The 15,645-nt window shown below is 38.3% G+C and overlaps 2 protein-coding genes and 1 pseudogene across 6 annotated transcripts; 2 read left to right on the plus strand and 1 right to left on the minus strand.

The window, feature by feature from the left end:
* Nucleotides 1-718: 718 nt before the first annotated feature.
* Nucleotides 719-2,881, plus strand: LOC131328423 (ATP synthase subunit alpha, mitochondrial-like). The gene is made up of 3 exons (XM_058361373.1): nucleotides 719-806; nucleotides 2,014-2,254; nucleotides 2,767-2,881. The coding sequence occupies exons 1-3, from the start codon at nucleotides 719-721 to the stop codon at nucleotides 2,879-2,881; spliced, it is 444 nt and encodes a 147-aa protein (XP_058217356.1).
* Nucleotides 2,882-3,396: 515 nt separating this feature from the next.
* LOC131298061 (protein NRT1/ PTR FAMILY 5.6-like) lies at nucleotides 3,397-6,694 on the plus strand (annotated as a pseudogene).
* A 1,964-nt stretch (nucleotides 6,695-8,658) lies between these two features.
* LOC131326228 (protein BCCIP homolog) lies at nucleotides 8,659-14,874 on the minus strand. 5 transcript variants are annotated; one of them, XM_058358952.1, is made up of 12 exons: nucleotides 14,323-14,874; nucleotides 12,508-12,561; nucleotides 12,326-12,392; nucleotides 12,143-12,237; nucleotides 11,156-11,334; nucleotides 10,912-10,985; nucleotides 10,560-10,784; nucleotides 10,259-10,468; nucleotides 10,081-10,146; nucleotides 9,883-9,972; nucleotides 9,741-9,797; nucleotides 8,659-9,136 (listed from the first exon to the last, which is right to left on the minus strand). In XM_058358952.1, exons 5-12 carry the CDS (start codon nucleotides 11,313-11,315, stop codon nucleotides 9,038-9,040), a joined length of 981 nt encoding a protein of 326 aa, XP_058214935.1. In that variant the 5' UTR covers nucleotides 11,316-11,334; nucleotides 12,143-12,237; nucleotides 12,326-12,392; nucleotides 12,508-12,561; nucleotides 14,323-14,874; the 3' UTR covers nucleotides 8,659-9,037. The 5 variants fall into 5 exon arrangements, with proteins under 5 accessions (XP_058214935.1, XP_058214913.1, XP_058214908.1 ...); XM_058358930.1 differs by having other exon boundaries at nucleotides 12,326-12,397; nucleotides 14,343-14,868; XM_058358925.1 differs by having other exon boundaries at nucleotides 11,156-12,237; nucleotides 14,343-14,874.
* Between the last annotated feature and the right edge of the window lie 771 nt (nucleotides 14,875-15,645).

Genomic DNA, 15,645 nt, shown 5'->3' on the forward strand with positions numbered 1-15,645 from the left:
TATGATATCCATCAATCAAGGCATCTCAAGTCATGCATAGGTTAGAAGACACCTAAATCTAGAGTGTGTGAATGTTTGGTGTTCTCTACTTGAACAACAATGGCTAGAAGTTAGTTTGATCATATTTCCGGTGCATATACTGGTATGGGTATTTTTATATTACATGTGGTATTAGAACAATCTTTAATCCATGTTGTATAGTATACGGATCTTAAAGTTCCTGCATATGTACACATGTTTGATTTATCCTGTTTACGATAGAACATGATCAGACTGCAATCATAATTAAATACTTGAAAAGTGATTTCTGTTTTGCTCTACGCTCTTTGGTTAGATATAGTGAAACAAAATATGATCGCATACGGTCGGTGGTATGTGGTTATGATCGTTCTTGTTCCTTCACATGCTAGTTTGCAGTAATGTGGTCATAAAGCTTTTTATATTTCATGTGTCCAGTGGATCAAATTCTCTTACTTTTATATACTTCATTACAAGATCTTTCACAATTACTTGGTGATAGAAGAATTTGGTCTCACACAACATGTATTTCATGAATTTGCTGCTATTTGTTGATTGTGGAGGGATAGCTTGGATTGAAATCACTGCATGGTATTCCTTTACTGGTCTTGGAATATTAAGAGCCTAGTTTTGCTTGACTATTAACAACAAGAAAGAGCAATTTTCTATAGCGTGATATATATTTCGAGATACCGCAACTATGGGATCTAGGCATCAAGATAAATTCAAGTTTAGCATGTGCAAACCTATTTGGTTCTATGTGGACATATTGGTTGATTCTGCTTATGGTAAGAATTATTTGGGCACTTGTTCTACCGATATGCCTTGATGTTTTATGCATATTCAGATTATGTACAGTAAAGTTTGATTTCATTTAAGCCCATATTACTTACTATGCATGATTGCAATCCATGTTCGAACTTTGATCATGAGATCGACTCACGGTATCGGGACTCAGGAGTGGACGTTATTGAGGTTTGTCCCGTTAAAGTTTGGTTCATGCCTTTTGGGATGACTTGGACGTCGTAATATTTTGAGATTAGCCACAACATCTTGAAATATTATGGTATTCATATTAAGAATTGTCACATGGATAGCCATTGGGCTATATATGTTGGTGTTATATGGCATCTACTATTAAGTTTGAATTGATAAGATTAATTATTTTTACCGACAGGAGAATAATTAATTTTATTAGTTTGTTTGGGACAAAATGGAAAATTCCACATGAAAACAAAAATTTCTCCTGTTATTATGCATTTTATGTTGATGTTTGAAATTGCTAGTCTTCTTGTTGTTGCAGTGACGTAGATTCAGTGCGTATTGCAGTATTTGCCCATAGGGAGGTTTGAATTTACTTTGTTTAAGTTAAAGATTAGCATTGAAGTTAATTCATGAAAATAAAAACCCATGCGAGGAGGTTGTTATTTTTGTGACTTACGTTGAGTAAGAAAATCATTTGGAAGTCGAGAATAAACTTTTCCTATGCCCACATGTATGGAATATTTGTTCTCATTATTTCGATAATTATATATATATGTATAATTATCGATAGCTAATCAAGTTGGACATTTCAAAGACCTTTTTTGCTAGACTACTCATCATTGTACTGTTTGGATCACCGTTGTAGCCATGTATAGTGGAGCCGAAAAAGTTGAGGTTTGGAGAAATATGGTGGATGTATAGTGGTATAAAGGTGAGCTGACCAGGGCATTCTATGGATTTTTCCTCGTTTTTTTTTTTTTTTTTTGGCTAAGTGTTACGTAGGGTATTTTGCAACAAACAAGAAAATGGTATCATGGCTTATTTAGGCTCTGTTCTGTTAAGGTTATTATTTTTTAAGTACTTATTTTTTACTTTACAAGACAGGTCATTCTCTCATAGTACATCACCTTTAATTTAAAACATAATTACTTCAAAAAAAATCAACAAGAGCTGCAGAGCTAACTACTTTATTAGAAAGTCGAATTACCAACTTTTACACCAATTTTCAAGTGGATGAGATCAGTCGAGTGGTCTCCATTGGAAATGGGATTGCACGTGTTTATGGATTGAACGAGATTCAAGCAGACAAAATGGTGAAATTTGCCAGCGGAGTGAAAGGAATAGCGTTGAAACTTGAGAATGAGAATGTAGGGATTGTTGTCTTTGGTAGTGATACTGATGTTAAAGAAGGAGATCTTGTCAAGCGCACTAGACCTATTGTTGATGTTCCTGTGGGAAAGGCTATGCTAGGGTGTGTGGTCGACGGGTTGGGAGTGTCTTTTTAAAAAATACGTACTTATTTTAATTAGTGGAACACATCCTTACGAGACAGGTTTGGATTAGAGTCAAACATTTGGGGTCTGTGGACATTGACGGAGCTAAGTAGAGGCCAAACACCTGGGGTCAGAAATTTCTAACTTATAATAATGCGTTATATAATTATAAATGTGTAATTAGTATAGAAATTTCTGAAAATTCAAGTAATGTTGATTTAATCTGGTTAGAAATTGAAGTTATTTCACATTTCATGTAAAATTTTCTCAATTTCTTTTATAAACGAAAAAAAAAAAAAGCACATATGGGCGTTGCGATTGTCAAAAAAGCAAAATAATATCATGTGAAATATATTATTGCATTACAAAAGTTACAAGATATATTTAGAACATATTCACACGAAAATACTTTCCTTAAACAGACGTTGCAATCGCAGCCGCCAAAAAATATTTTTGATGGTTGAGACTTGCTGAACGGTTTCCACGGCAGTAAGAAACATTCACGAATTTTAACCATTGTTTATCGAAATGCACGATCAAAATGGGTGCTTCCTGCAGTCGATCCAAAGAGTGCAGAGAAGCCCTGTCCTAAAAAGTTGAAGTAGCTTTATCAAAACTGGGCCCATGAACCTTTTTTTTTTTTATAAAAGAGGAACAGCCTTACAGCCAGATCACTAAATGGATCCGACTGCGCAACCCAGACCTCCGGAGAGCTAGCGCGGCCATACCAGTCATGGGCCCCCCAATTACTTCAGGGTACTCACTAGGTGAGGAATCAAACCCGAGACTTTGAAGAGTATTCCCATAGTCTGGACATCCGTCCGAACCACTGCAAGAGCAACCCCTCGGCGTGTCACATGAACCAAATTTCTTTTTTCTTTTTGAACCTCTGGTACGAGGACCATCTAACAGGATCAAATCCACTTTTTTTGACTTTCTATCCAGTAGAAACCGTCCAATGGAAATGGATTCTGTTTTTCTTTTCCCTTTGAAAGAAGACCATTTGGGAGATTTAAGTGGACGGAATGATTTCCCACCCCCCCCCCCCCCCCCCTCTATTACAGTCATTTCCAACTTTCTGTTTTTTGTGTTTTTTCTCAGCTCCCAAACAACCCTTTCCCTCCCCTATATAAGAAGTAAGAACCCATGCACCCCAGAGCAGATATCCTCTGCAGTATTTTTTTTCTTAAGAAAAGAGGCATCTGTTCTGTTTACAAAATTCGGTCCTGTTTGGCAAGTAGTGAAACCAAAATTCTGAAAACCAAAATGGAACAGAGAGAGAAATGGGTATATGATTCCTCTTTGGATCACAAAGGAAGGGTTCCTCTCCGAGCCACCACTGGTGTTTGGAAAGCCTCACTCTTCATTATTGGTAAGAAGAATAAGTACAGTTGATATTTTGTGACACCATGCCTAAAAAATACTGATAGATTTTTTGACTTGTTTGGCTTGCTTGCACGAACATGAAGAAGCCTTTTTCTTCCATTTTTTCCCGGGCAACCAAACGGCGCTAGGGTCTTAGAATTGTTTCCGTTTTTTTTTTTTTTTCGGTTGTCATTATTCGTGTTCTCTTGAAAACAAAACCCATAAAAGTTCCGAAAAGATTAAAGATAGGTGCAAAGATTTTGTTCACAGTTATGAACACAAAGGTCTCTGAAGCCACAGGCCTCGCAGTGTTGTTTACACTATGCCCATCGGTAGACGCTGCACAAAACTGGTTCTGTCAAAAACCGGTTCGTGTAGAAAATTCCTAGTGTTTTTAGTTTTTCCCAAAAACACAGCCTTTGGAAATCTGGTAACATTTTTAGCCCTTTTTGAAGAGTTTTTGCAAGAAATTTCCCGAAAACAGAATTTGACAACATTTTTTTTTCCTGGGAAAAGCTTTACATGTTCTCAAGTTAATGCTAGTAGATAAACGAAAACGAGAAAAAAAAAAAAAAAAACAATACCAAACTTGGTATTGTTTTTTCACTACTTCTTGAATGGCTACTTTGCAACTTGAAACATTAGTAAACTAGTCTGGCTGTGGCTGTGATGTTTTTGTGGCAGCAATTGAGTTCAGTGAGAGGTTGAGCTACTTTGGAATCGCGACAAGTTTGATCATATACCTCACCAAAGTGATGCATCAAGACCTCAAAACAGCAGCTAAGAATGTCAATTACTGGATTGGTGTTACCACCATAATGCCACTTCTGGGAGGGTTCTTAGCTGATGCTTATTTGGGCGGATTCACTACTGTTCTTGCTTCATCCATTGTTTATCTTCTGGTAACAAATCTCAAATCCCACTTTAGATGGTCAAATCATTTCGGTTTTTCTCGTTCCTTCTCTTTGATAAGAACAGTGATTTGAAATGATACGAATTCCTTTTCATTCTGTTGTGCCTTCACATAGGCCTCTATAACCAAAACTGGACTAGTACATGTTTTTTTGGAGGAAATAATATCGACAAGTGCTTTCTTCTGTTAGTTTGATCTTCCCATATGTCATATTTAACTGATGGCCTGTCTATTAGCGTTTTTTTCCCTTTTCATTTCATTATAAGAATTTCCGATGTTTGGCAAACAGGGTTTAATCCTCCTGACAATGTCAAGACTAGTTCCAAACCTTAGGCCATGTGACTCCACCACTTGCCTTGAACCAAGAAAAATTCACGAAGTATTCTTCGTCCTGGCCATCTACTTGATATCCATCGGCACTGGGGGCCACAAACCCTCCTTAGAGAGCTTCAGAGCAGATCAATTCGACGACGATCATTCAGAGGAGAGGAGAAAAAAGATGTCGTTTTTCAACTAGTGGAACTTCGGTCTGTGCTCTGGCTTATTGCTTGGTGTGACAGTGGTGGTTTATGTTCAAGACCATGTGAGTTGGGCTGTTGCTGACATTATACTTACTATTGTGATGGCTTCCAGCTTGGTGGTTTTTTGCATCGGTAAGCCATTTTATCGGTACAGGAGGCAGCCGGGGAGTCCATTGACTCCCATGGTTCAGGTTCTTGTTGCAGCCTTTGCCAAGAGAAATCTTGCTTGTCCTTCAAATCCTAGTCAGTTGTATGAATGGAGGGGAGGCTCCTCTGGCATACCGACAAGCTTAAGTAAGTTCGTTTCCATCGATGTACCTTGTCATGACATGGGATCCTTTGCGCCTGAACTTTATGTTCCCCGTCTCATTGTACTCATAGTTGCACGAACATGGCTTGGGTCGTGCAACTACAAGTGAATTGGGGAAGAGACATGAATTTTCAGACAGAGGATCCATGTCGCTTGTTTCGTTAGGACACGTCTAGTCCTTTTCTTTAACTAGAAAACACTCAAAGCCCATATACTTTCCTTGACTCTCGTATACGATACTATATTATGTGTTTCAGATTTCTTGACAAGGCTGCAATCCTCGAAGACCAACAAAGTTCAGGTGAAAAGCAACAAAATCCATGGAGACTTGCAACTGTTACTCAGGTAGAAGAGATAAAGCTAATCCTCAACATGATCCCCATCTGGCTGACCACATTACCATTTGGTATTTGTGTAGCACAAGCCTCAACATTCTTCATCAAACAAGGCGCAACCCTAGACCGCAAAATTGGCCACTCCTTCGTAATCCCTTCAGCCTCGATTACTCTCTCGCCGCCATAGGAATGATCATATCGGTCATAACCTACGAGAAAATCCTCGTACCCTTTCTGAGAACCGCGACAGGAAACGAGAGAGGCATCAAGATCCTCCAGAGGATCGGAATCAGTATGGTTTTTTCGGTCTGGACTATGGTTGTTGCAGCCCTAGTAGAAAAACAAAGGCTAACCCTCGTTGAAAATGATCCAACCAAAGGTTCAAGTACAATGAGTGTTTTCTGGTTAGCCCCTCAGTTTCTCATAATTGGGTTTGGAGATGGATTTGCTCTAGTGGGATTGCAAGAGTTTTTCTATGACCAAGTTCCCGATTCGATGAGAAGCTTGGGGATTGCACTCTACCGTAGGGTGATTGGAGTGGCGAATTTCATAAGTAGCTGGTTGATAACAATTGTGGACTGTATCACAGAGGAGAGGGGGAAAAGCTGGTTCGGAAAGGACTTGAATAGTAGCCGTTTGAACTATTTTTATTGGCTTCTTGTGGCGATCACCGTGGCGAATTTAGGAGTTTATGTGGTCTTGGCACGGCGGTATGCTTACAAGAATGTGCAGGGAAGGGCTGTTGTGGCTGTGGCCGATTGTTATAAAGGTGATGGTGTAGTAGAGCAGTGGAGATGGCATAGTTTTTCAGTCTACTATATATATGAGCTTTTGTGTCTTTAAAGTATTGGTGTTGTAGTTGTCTTCAGAATTAGTATATGATTTGTAGTAATTGTCTTCAGAATAATGTGATCAAGTTGTGGGTCATAATATGAATAGTTGATAATGCAAGATTGATGTACTTACATACAAAACAGGGGGGGTTAAATTGTTTTAAGTTGAAGACTCCAGTAGCCTATGAGTAAGGCTGTAAACGAGCCAAAAACTTGAACCCGAGCTCAACTCAAGCCTTAACGAGCCGAACATAATCATTTACTAAACAAGCCTCTTTAATCGAGCCGAGCCTCCCTTAATGAGCCAAACTTTCGTCGAACAAGCCGAACTCCACTCAGCTCGTTTACTCTACGATTCAAGCTGAGCTCACGAGCTGCTCGATTCATTTACAGCCCCACCTATAAGCCAATTCCAAAATAATAACTGGGTCAACACTCAAGACTTGGCATTAAAATTTTGAAATTCTCCAGCAATGTCAATCGTACATGTTTACTGTTCACACTGTTCTTTTGGAATATTACAATGTCATAACTTGCTTATCAGAAGACTTGAACTCTTGACGTCTTAGTGGAAAACACTTATTCACACTAACTAAACTAATTTCAGATGATTTTTGTTGACCACAATTTACATCGTGTCTGTAAAATGACAAAAATGTGAGATGCATGTGTCTAGAAGTGAAGTGTGAATAACAACACAGAAGGTGCAATTGTGAATAACAACACAGAAGGTGCAATTGAAAGCTGCTACAACAGAAAATTAGGCTCCATTCCACCTAATTTTTTCTATAACTTTTAGTTTTGTTCTTATTGATTCGTCTCGACAAGATGGATCAGTAAAAGTTAAAAAAAACCAAAATAATTTGAGAAATAACCACTTTTAAGTTTAAAAAAATTTTGAACTTTTTTTTGCTTAAAAGTGGTTATTTTCCAAAATATTTGGGTAGAAGTAAAAAAATTTAACTTTTCCGATTCGGTCGAGACGAATCAGTAGTCCACAAAAAAATTGGCGCAAAACTAACAAACGCGAAAAAAATTCAAATAGGAACAAAACTAAAAGTTTTAGTTGATGGAAATAATCCACTGCCAACTTTTTACACTTCTTTAGCAGAGGCTAAACGGGAAAAGGGCAAGTTTCACTGACCTCCCCTGAGAATTCTAACAAATGTAGAAACCTCCCCTGAGGTTTCTAAAATAACTCTGCCCTTCCTTGTTTTTACTGACAATGTACATATTTCCCACTCTATTAATTTACTTCCAAACAGTGTTAACTTCACCAATAAAATGACCAAATTATCCTTTGGTAATTATTACTTGCTCCTAGAGTACTACATGGCGGTGCTCTACGGGCCTTCTCGAGCACACATTCATGTGAACTTCACCACCAAGACAAATGTGGTGAAAAAGAACCGTGCATGACCACACTCTAGTGCTTTGAAAGCACCAAATAATCTGCTTTTGTGTTACATGGTCACAGAATTATTAGGGATTCACACGAGAGTTCTCTATATAACATGGAGATGCTAGATTCAAAGAAAAGGAACCAATCGGTCCGAGGCAATGGAAGGTATCCTATACAACCTTAACGGTCAGGAAGAACAAAGGAAACTCCGGAGAGTAAAGGCGTGAACTTCATCTATATCTTTCAAGCAGTAGCAGTATGAGAGTAGAGCTGAATCAATAAGCAAGGCGAGGCCAAACCTCCGTCTAGCTAGTTTTGACTTCCGATCCGAGCAGTACTTCAACTTAAGATGTTAACTGATCAATCAGTAAGTTTTGTTCCAAGGGTACCGCGACTTAAGCACTTTCTATCACCATTCAACCTAGCAAACAAGATATTTTTGTAACCTGATCTTGATGCAAGTTCTTTTTCCCCTGTTAGAAATCTTCTACGCTAGACAGATACGACTGAGTAATTACCTAATTTTCAGCAAAAAAAATTCCAACAAGGGAAGTACTGCATGTTTCTTTCTCAGGAGATCAGCTGTTTTTACGCAGTTACAATTTTGGAGCAAACAAATGGTGTTAAGAGAATAAACAGGACAATTGGGCTTTCTGATTGTTAGTCTCTCGCAGGATTTGTGTCGCAGTTTGTAATTCAAAACTGGAAGGGAAAAAAAAACACTGCCATCAGCATAAACTACAAGGATGGAAATACAATTTTTCTGTTGCCAAGTGGAGGATTGAAAGAACATTGCCATGTTTCCTTCACATTTCTCCTTTTAAGTACAGAAATAAAAGAAATTTACTAACATCTGTTTCTAAGATAAATAAAGAAGAAACTATCATAAAAGCAATGCTCCTTTGAGTACAGGAAGATGAAAAACAAAATTTAAGGCATCCGGCCTATTCAAAATACCATCACGGTCACCAAAGAAATCCCCCAAAGATGATGATAAGCTGGAATCGCCAAAATTATAGCGAAGATGTGTCGGATGAAAAAACAACAACAGCGTTCATAAAATGGAGCACCTTTTGATGGCATCATGATTCATTTATCAAAGAATGCAACTGTTGCCGGAATGTAGGAACTTTTTCTGCTTCTAAGGCCATAAGTAAACCCACTAACCGGTAACTTCTTAGCTGCAATATATGGTAGTAATCAACAAATGAAGCAAGATACATATTTGCAATATAAAAGTCACGAGTCAAAAAAGTCAAAACAAGATCTAAGAAATAGTGTCAAGTCTTATGAAAGAACTTCAACTTTCATAGCATCTATCAGAAACAAGATGTTGGGAAAAGGAAACCGAAAGAAATATACAAGCACACTCTTCAAACGCCAAATCACCTTTCAATTTCATTTTCCCTCTCTTCCCAGTTGAGAAATGAATTGCATACATCAAATAACACATAATACTAGAAAAAGTGATTTGGTCCTTGAAGATTCTATGGGAGTACACAACTAAGATAGCAAAACACAGACAAATCAGTGTAGCAGTAGCCTTGTTTGGATGGTGTTTTGAAAATTTTTGGGTTTGGTTTTTGGGGTATTGAGTGGAGAGAGAAATTAGAGTAATAATTGGAGATAGAGGTAATGAGTGGAGAGAGAAATGCGAGTAATGATTCAATGAGTTTTTTTTCCAAAACACCATCCAAACAAGGCAGTTTCATAAATCTTGCTCTTCAAAATGCACAGAAAGGTAGCAAGGTACATTTTAGACAAGTTGAGAGCCCTGCTACTTACCTCATGTGTTGGAAGCTGCTGAGTAAGTAATGGGAACCTGAAGGACCATGAACTGAGCTGAAATGGATTCAGAGAAAGTAACAATAAGGTAATTGAGCCTCAGTATCATTCATGGTATTCTACCTATCAAAAAAACTTCTACCTGGTGAATAATTTCATCTTCTGGCTTAGTGTAGATTATAGCTTCGTCAATGCTACTACTTGCCCCCTCTTTCTGGCCAGCATTCTTATGCTGTAGGTTCCCACAAGAAACCCAGAAGAAAAAAACAGGGAAAGATTATGAATTTGAGGGTAGGTCATAAGCAAAACGAACAAAATGGGATGGAGTAGAATCTATTACCTCATAGATTTTGGTGACCAATACATAGTGCTTAAAGCAGAAGGACTTCCTAAGCTCCTTTGTCGGCTTCAATAAGTTGAGAAATGGTTGATAAGCTTTCATGTGAAAATTGTGCAGAGTGTATAATGATAAAGATACGTATGTCAAGCTCCCCCATCTCACAGGTTTGTCATCTAACCTCATCTTCTGTAGCCCACGAGACTTCGTCAAAGAGGGCATCATAAAGAGGCGGCAAAAGCTGGGGAGGAAGATTTACAACCCTCTGAGAAACCAAGAGCCCAACATTTTGTGCTTGCGCTCCCAAAAATGATCTCAAGTTATTTAGTACATCCTCTTCCTTGCATACTTTAAGCAAATACTCTTTGAGTTCCTTCATACATCTATGATCCTGGTAGAGATAAAAAATCATCTGACTTATGAAAACGCCATAAAGCAAGTGAGCAGCACTAACAGTGGGGTTTTGAAAATCTGTTTCTTGCCTTGTATCTTCCCAAGTTAAGAGCAGTAACTAGAGAATAAGGTGTATCATCTTCATCGTCCTCAATTTTAACTATGGTACCTACTGTGGTCTGCCCCAAAATCAGGTCCACAAAACCACTCAGATCCCATTGCTTATTGTCAATGTATGTCTGCAGCAGGCCCTTCACTCCATGGAAGTCGTCAGGTTTGGGATCAAAGAAAGCAAAGTCTGCTTGAACAACTCCCTTCAGACAAACAGACCAAAGTAAACAGGAACAAAGAAGAATGAGCAAAAACTAAAGGAACTTCCTGCAGCGAGCTTGTTACTGTGGTTTTATTGACGCTGACAACTAGCTAACTATGTGTGCTTACTTCAAACTCTCCTTCGTCAGAAGATCCAGATTCGCTCTTCTTATCTTTTGAAGCGTCAAATGGAAACTTGCCACCTAGACGTTTGAATTTATACCTTCTATAAGAAATACAAACAAAACGAAGAATCACAGAAACAAATTGCATGCTGGCAATGTGCCCATTCCAAAATTGACAAATTGAGAATTTATATGAAACAGCCGGAGGATATACTTATCTCAGAAGAGTTCACCGAAAATAATAATACCTGCAGAAGTCGGGGAAGATTTTCTTTGAAACTTGGAGTTCTGGATCTGACGCTTGACCTTGAATGCCATAGCAACTTGTGCCGCTGATCGAGCAAATGGGGAGAACGTGAAAGGCCGAGGTTTTGAAAATCGGTGGCGCCTGGTTAGCTTTCGCGGCATTTCGTGAGATTATAATAATCTGAAAATATCACACAGACTAAGATTATTGAGATTGAACAAAAACCTGATGTTCAAACAAATTTCTCCATTCTGATGTCCTTGCAATAGCTTGGCATCTACAAAGCATTGAATTGAATCTTGTAGGGTAGCCGGTGTAGGGAAGGCAAAAGCACCCAGCAGCTATGCCATTATGAATGCTACATAACAAGACCAAAATGTGGTATAGCATGGCGAAAAGCAAAACCCAATCCTTATTCAAATTTCAGAATATCATAGTAGATTATCAGATCAAGATCCACAAAGAAAGTAGCACACTACAAGAAATCTTGGCCTTCCCAGCGTTTTATAAACGCCGGCAAAAGTCTTCCCGGCGTTTCCCCCGGCGTTTTTAGTGAACGCCACGACTGCCGATGTCGGGAATAGTTCCCGGTGTTTGATAAATGCCGGTAATGTTCGCCAGCGTTTTTATTACTACTGTCAGCGTTTACAAAAACCCCGGGGAAAAGTCCAAGGCCGGCGACTTTTTCCGATTCCGGCAGAGATTTACCGGAGTTTACAAAAACACCGGGAAAAGTCCAAGGTTGTGACTTTTTCGATTCCGGCAGGGTGGGTTTTACCGGGGTTTACAAAAATGCCGGGAATTTTTTATTTTATTTTTTTAAAAAAACTGCAAGAATGCTGTTGATATCCAAACAACAAAACTTTAGAATCCATATATACTAGCAAAAAGAAACAATAGAAACAATAATTCATACTTTTGCAATCCAAATTCATGTTCATATGTAATCATACTCAATAAAATACAGTCAAGGGAAAAAAAGACAAACAAGTCAAAGAAAATAAACACTAAGTCCCCAAAATAAACAGTGCCCCGCGCGCCTTTATCAAACACAATCTCCCAATCATCTTTTTTCTCAAGCATCTGCAAATAAAGACGCAATATTAGTTGAAAACTGGAGAATAAATAATATGAAAGTAACAAAGAATGAAACTATGAAATAGGGCATTACAATAGGTACTCATCTCCAACCACTAAAGCAGTTCGTCACCTAGCATTGTAGAAGCGTTCCATGTAACCTTCTCTTGAAACAAGAAAATAAACAAATAAATGTTACGGTACCAAAGCAAAGAATGTACTTCCTTATGTTGCAGAGATGTACCACAATTGCACTTAAAATGAAATCAGACCCACCTCAATCTCTAGTTATCTCCCACTAGTTGCACCTTCCTCGTGTTTGGCCTGCAGCTGCCAGAAGAATACTATACACTAACTCATCACAAACAAACAAAAAGTGACAAATTGAGAAGTTAAAGCTACAACTCCAGCAGTTCAAACGGCAAACTTAGAAGTTAAGCATCAAAGCTAAAACCCACGCACCTAGTAGACAGGCTTAGTTCAGATGGAACATTTTAACTTACATGTACAACTGTTATGCTAACAGCTCACCTAGCAACATATTTCTTAGAATACATGTTTTTATCAGGCCAGGAGTGCATTTTCTACAAGTTCCTCAAAGGAAGTAGGGAACTATATTAACTTCCAAGATGTACACAGACAAGCGAATACAGGATGGGAGCGAAAAATAGTAAGCCCTCAGAATTTACCTCTTAGTGGGGCGTGACTCAAGGCCAATTTTATCGTTTAAACTCAACTTCAAATCAGGCATTCCAGAAAGATCTAGTTTTGATAAGTAATAAGAATTAAACGTGCAAGTCATACGCGGTATAGTTGTTTTTTAGCAGTGACATTGTGGTGTCCATTTATGACAGATCTATTTTTGATAAGTAATAAGTTGCTAGTAAGCCCTTAATTTCCTGCTATGAAGCACGGGTACTTCAGAAATGTCGCTGTACCCGTACCGGGTACGGGTACGGGTACGGGTACGGCGCCGGTACGGCAAAAACGTACCGGGTACGGCATGGGTACGGCAAAATTTGATCGGGTACTTTTGATAATTTTGGGTACGGCATGGGTACGGCAATGGTACGGCATGGGTACGGCATGGGTACGTTTTAGCCCAAAATGATTTTTTTTTCAAAATTTCAGGGATTTTTTTGTAAATAATTATAAAATATGGGCTTATTGTGTAATTTTTTTGTCTTTTATATACACATACACGTTTACTGAGTCACTGAGAGAGGCAGCGGTCTAGGGCTCCAAATCGGAACAGAAGACGTAAGTTCTTTCTCTTTTATATACACATACACGTTTACACTGAGTCAATGTTTGTAAGTACTGTTGGTATGTAAGGAACAAGGAACTCGTCTAGCTTTGATCTAGGCACGTTGAACTTGATGTATGAACTTCGAACTTTTATCTATCTTACATTTTGTTGGTAAAATGGGTTTATATTTCATTTAAAGCAATAAAAAATAGAAAAAAAATTCTATATCTATTCGCCGTACCCCCGCCGTACCCGTACCCTACTTTTTTGGGATTTTGCCGTTTCCCGTACCCGTACCGGTACCGTACCCGTACCGCGTACCGGTACCCGTGCTCCATAGATTTCCTGTTACTCATTTGATAAGATACAATATATAGTTCAAATAGTTCTTTTAGTTAACTCCTAAAGTGCATGCTACATTGGCATTTTTGCTGACCACGATTACAATGTAGACATTACTGATTCTCATGTAAAAGAAAGAGCATCCTCCAATCTGCCTCAGGGACATGTACCAAGTTCTTTCGTTTGCATTATATGCATTCGAAAGGCATCCACCATATTTCCCCTAGAGGAACAATTAGAGTCAACAAACAGATAATGACAAATAACATAACCCTAAGAGATAAATTGACATGGTAAATCACATATCATGCAGCTCAGGAGCCAGGAAATAGAATCAATAAAACTAAGTCAAGAAGATTACAAGGAAAATAACGATCAAAAACTACAGATACATATAACACAAGACACATTCCTGACCTGATAAACCCAATCAAACTCAGCCCACAATTGATGACCAGAAACTAAAACAAAGAGACGGAAACAGATTAAAAGAGCAACACCTGTGTAGAATCCATCAAACCTGAAGAAGATCGAAGTTGAAAGGCTCTAATCTGGTTCGAAATGTCCCCAATCAGACAAGTTGCGCGAAATCCATAGTTGCACGCAGAAAAGGGGTCGAAATCCTTGCTTGTGGGTCGAAATCCACTCGGAATAACTTCGGGAATCTGATTAGGGCTTAAAACTTCGACCCAACTCGATTTCGTAAACCAAAGATGTAGATTAGGACTCGATTATCCTCGAATCAGGTACAACTAGGCTCGAGACAGAGACAGCAGCCTTCGAATCAACTCAATAGGCTTCGATTAAGGTCTGATTCGCACGGTTTAAAGAACGATTTAGGGTTACCTTGAAACGAAGAGAAAAAAAAAAAAGGTAGATAAGGGGTACAAACAGTAGATCGGCCGGCCGACGCAGGATATAAAGTCGATGGTGAGGTCGACGGAGGTGGGGTTTTGTACAAACGCCGGAAACAAACTGCCGCGTACTCCCCTTTTTCTTGTAGTGAAAACTACACTCACACCAAAGTTCAAGTTCAAAAAATGGAAACGCATGGTCAATTATGATGTAAATTCTTAAATTTAAATTTACGTTTCATTTTAACAAGAATGCTTGTTTTTCTTAAAAAACCATTGGCTTTCCCGCAAAAAATAAGCCAAATAAACCTATATAAAAACAAAAATAAGTCAACAAGCCACTTTTTTGGTCTTTATTCAAAAAATATTGGATTTCGATCAAAATTTTATACTTTTTAGATTCCTCTCATTATGAAGATGCAATAATCTCCAAAAAAATAAGGATAAACCAAGTGATATGAAAAAATTTTGAATAAGGACAAAAAATAAGCCACTTTGGCTTTGTTATTGATTTCTGATCGACATGATTTTTTACAAAGATGCTATATTCTTTGATTTGTAAATTATGAACAGCTCGAATTCAATAGATGTGTGAGATATACCTCCATTAACATGAACAAAATTGAGTGCATCTGCACGTTTTCACAAAGCATAGTAGGTGTGGATGTACAAAATTGAACTTGATGTCTGTATCCGCACATGACCTCTACATGAGGTATAAGTAGACTTTGCCCCAATATATACTAGGGAGAATTTTTTCCAGGTCCACTGTACCACTTTCCAAACCCACTAAGTCCACTTCTAAATTCTATAACCCCCTAAGTCCACTAATCTATTAGTAAAGATATAATAACCCTGGTTAGTCTAATATACCACTGCTTTCAAAAAATCTTTTATCCTGCTTTTTCCTCGATTCTCGTTTTTTTCTCCCTTTTTTCCTCCATTCCCTTTTTTTTCTCGGATTCCTCC

Source organism: Rhododendron vialii, chromosome 1a, assembly GCF_030253575.1.
Source record: "Rhododendron vialii isolate Sample 1 chromosome 1a, ASM3025357v1".
Classification (NCBI taxonomy): Eukaryota; Viridiplantae; Streptophyta; class Magnoliopsida; order Ericales; family Ericaceae; genus Rhododendron; species Rhododendron vialii.

Bases quoted from the DNA above. Each gene is read 5' to 3' on its own strand.
- LOC131328423 (XM_058361373.1), top strand. From the start codon at position 719: ATGGGATCTAGGCATCAAGATAAATTCAAGTTTAGCATGTGCAAACCT. The intron at 807-2,013 runs GTAAGAATTATT...CCAATTTTCAAG, and splicing joins ATTGGTTGATTCTGCTTATG to TGGATGAGATCAGTCGAGTG. The intron at 2,255-2,766 runs GTGTGTGGTCGA...TTTCCACGGCAG, and splicing joins GTGGGAAAGGCTATGCTAGG to TAAGAAACATTCACGAATTT.
- LOC131326228 (XM_058358925.1), bottom strand. From the start codon at position 11,315: ATGCCGCGAAAGCTAACCAGGCGCCACCGATTTTCAAAACCTCGGCCT. The intron at 10,785-10,911 runs GTAAGCACACAT...GTTTGTCTGAAG, and splicing joins CTGACGAAGGAGAGTTTGAA to GGAGTTGTTCAAGCAGACTT. The intron at 10,469-10,559 runs GCAAGAAACAGA...TATCTCTACCAG, and splicing joins TTAACTTGGGAAGATACAAG to GATCATAGATGTATGAAGGA.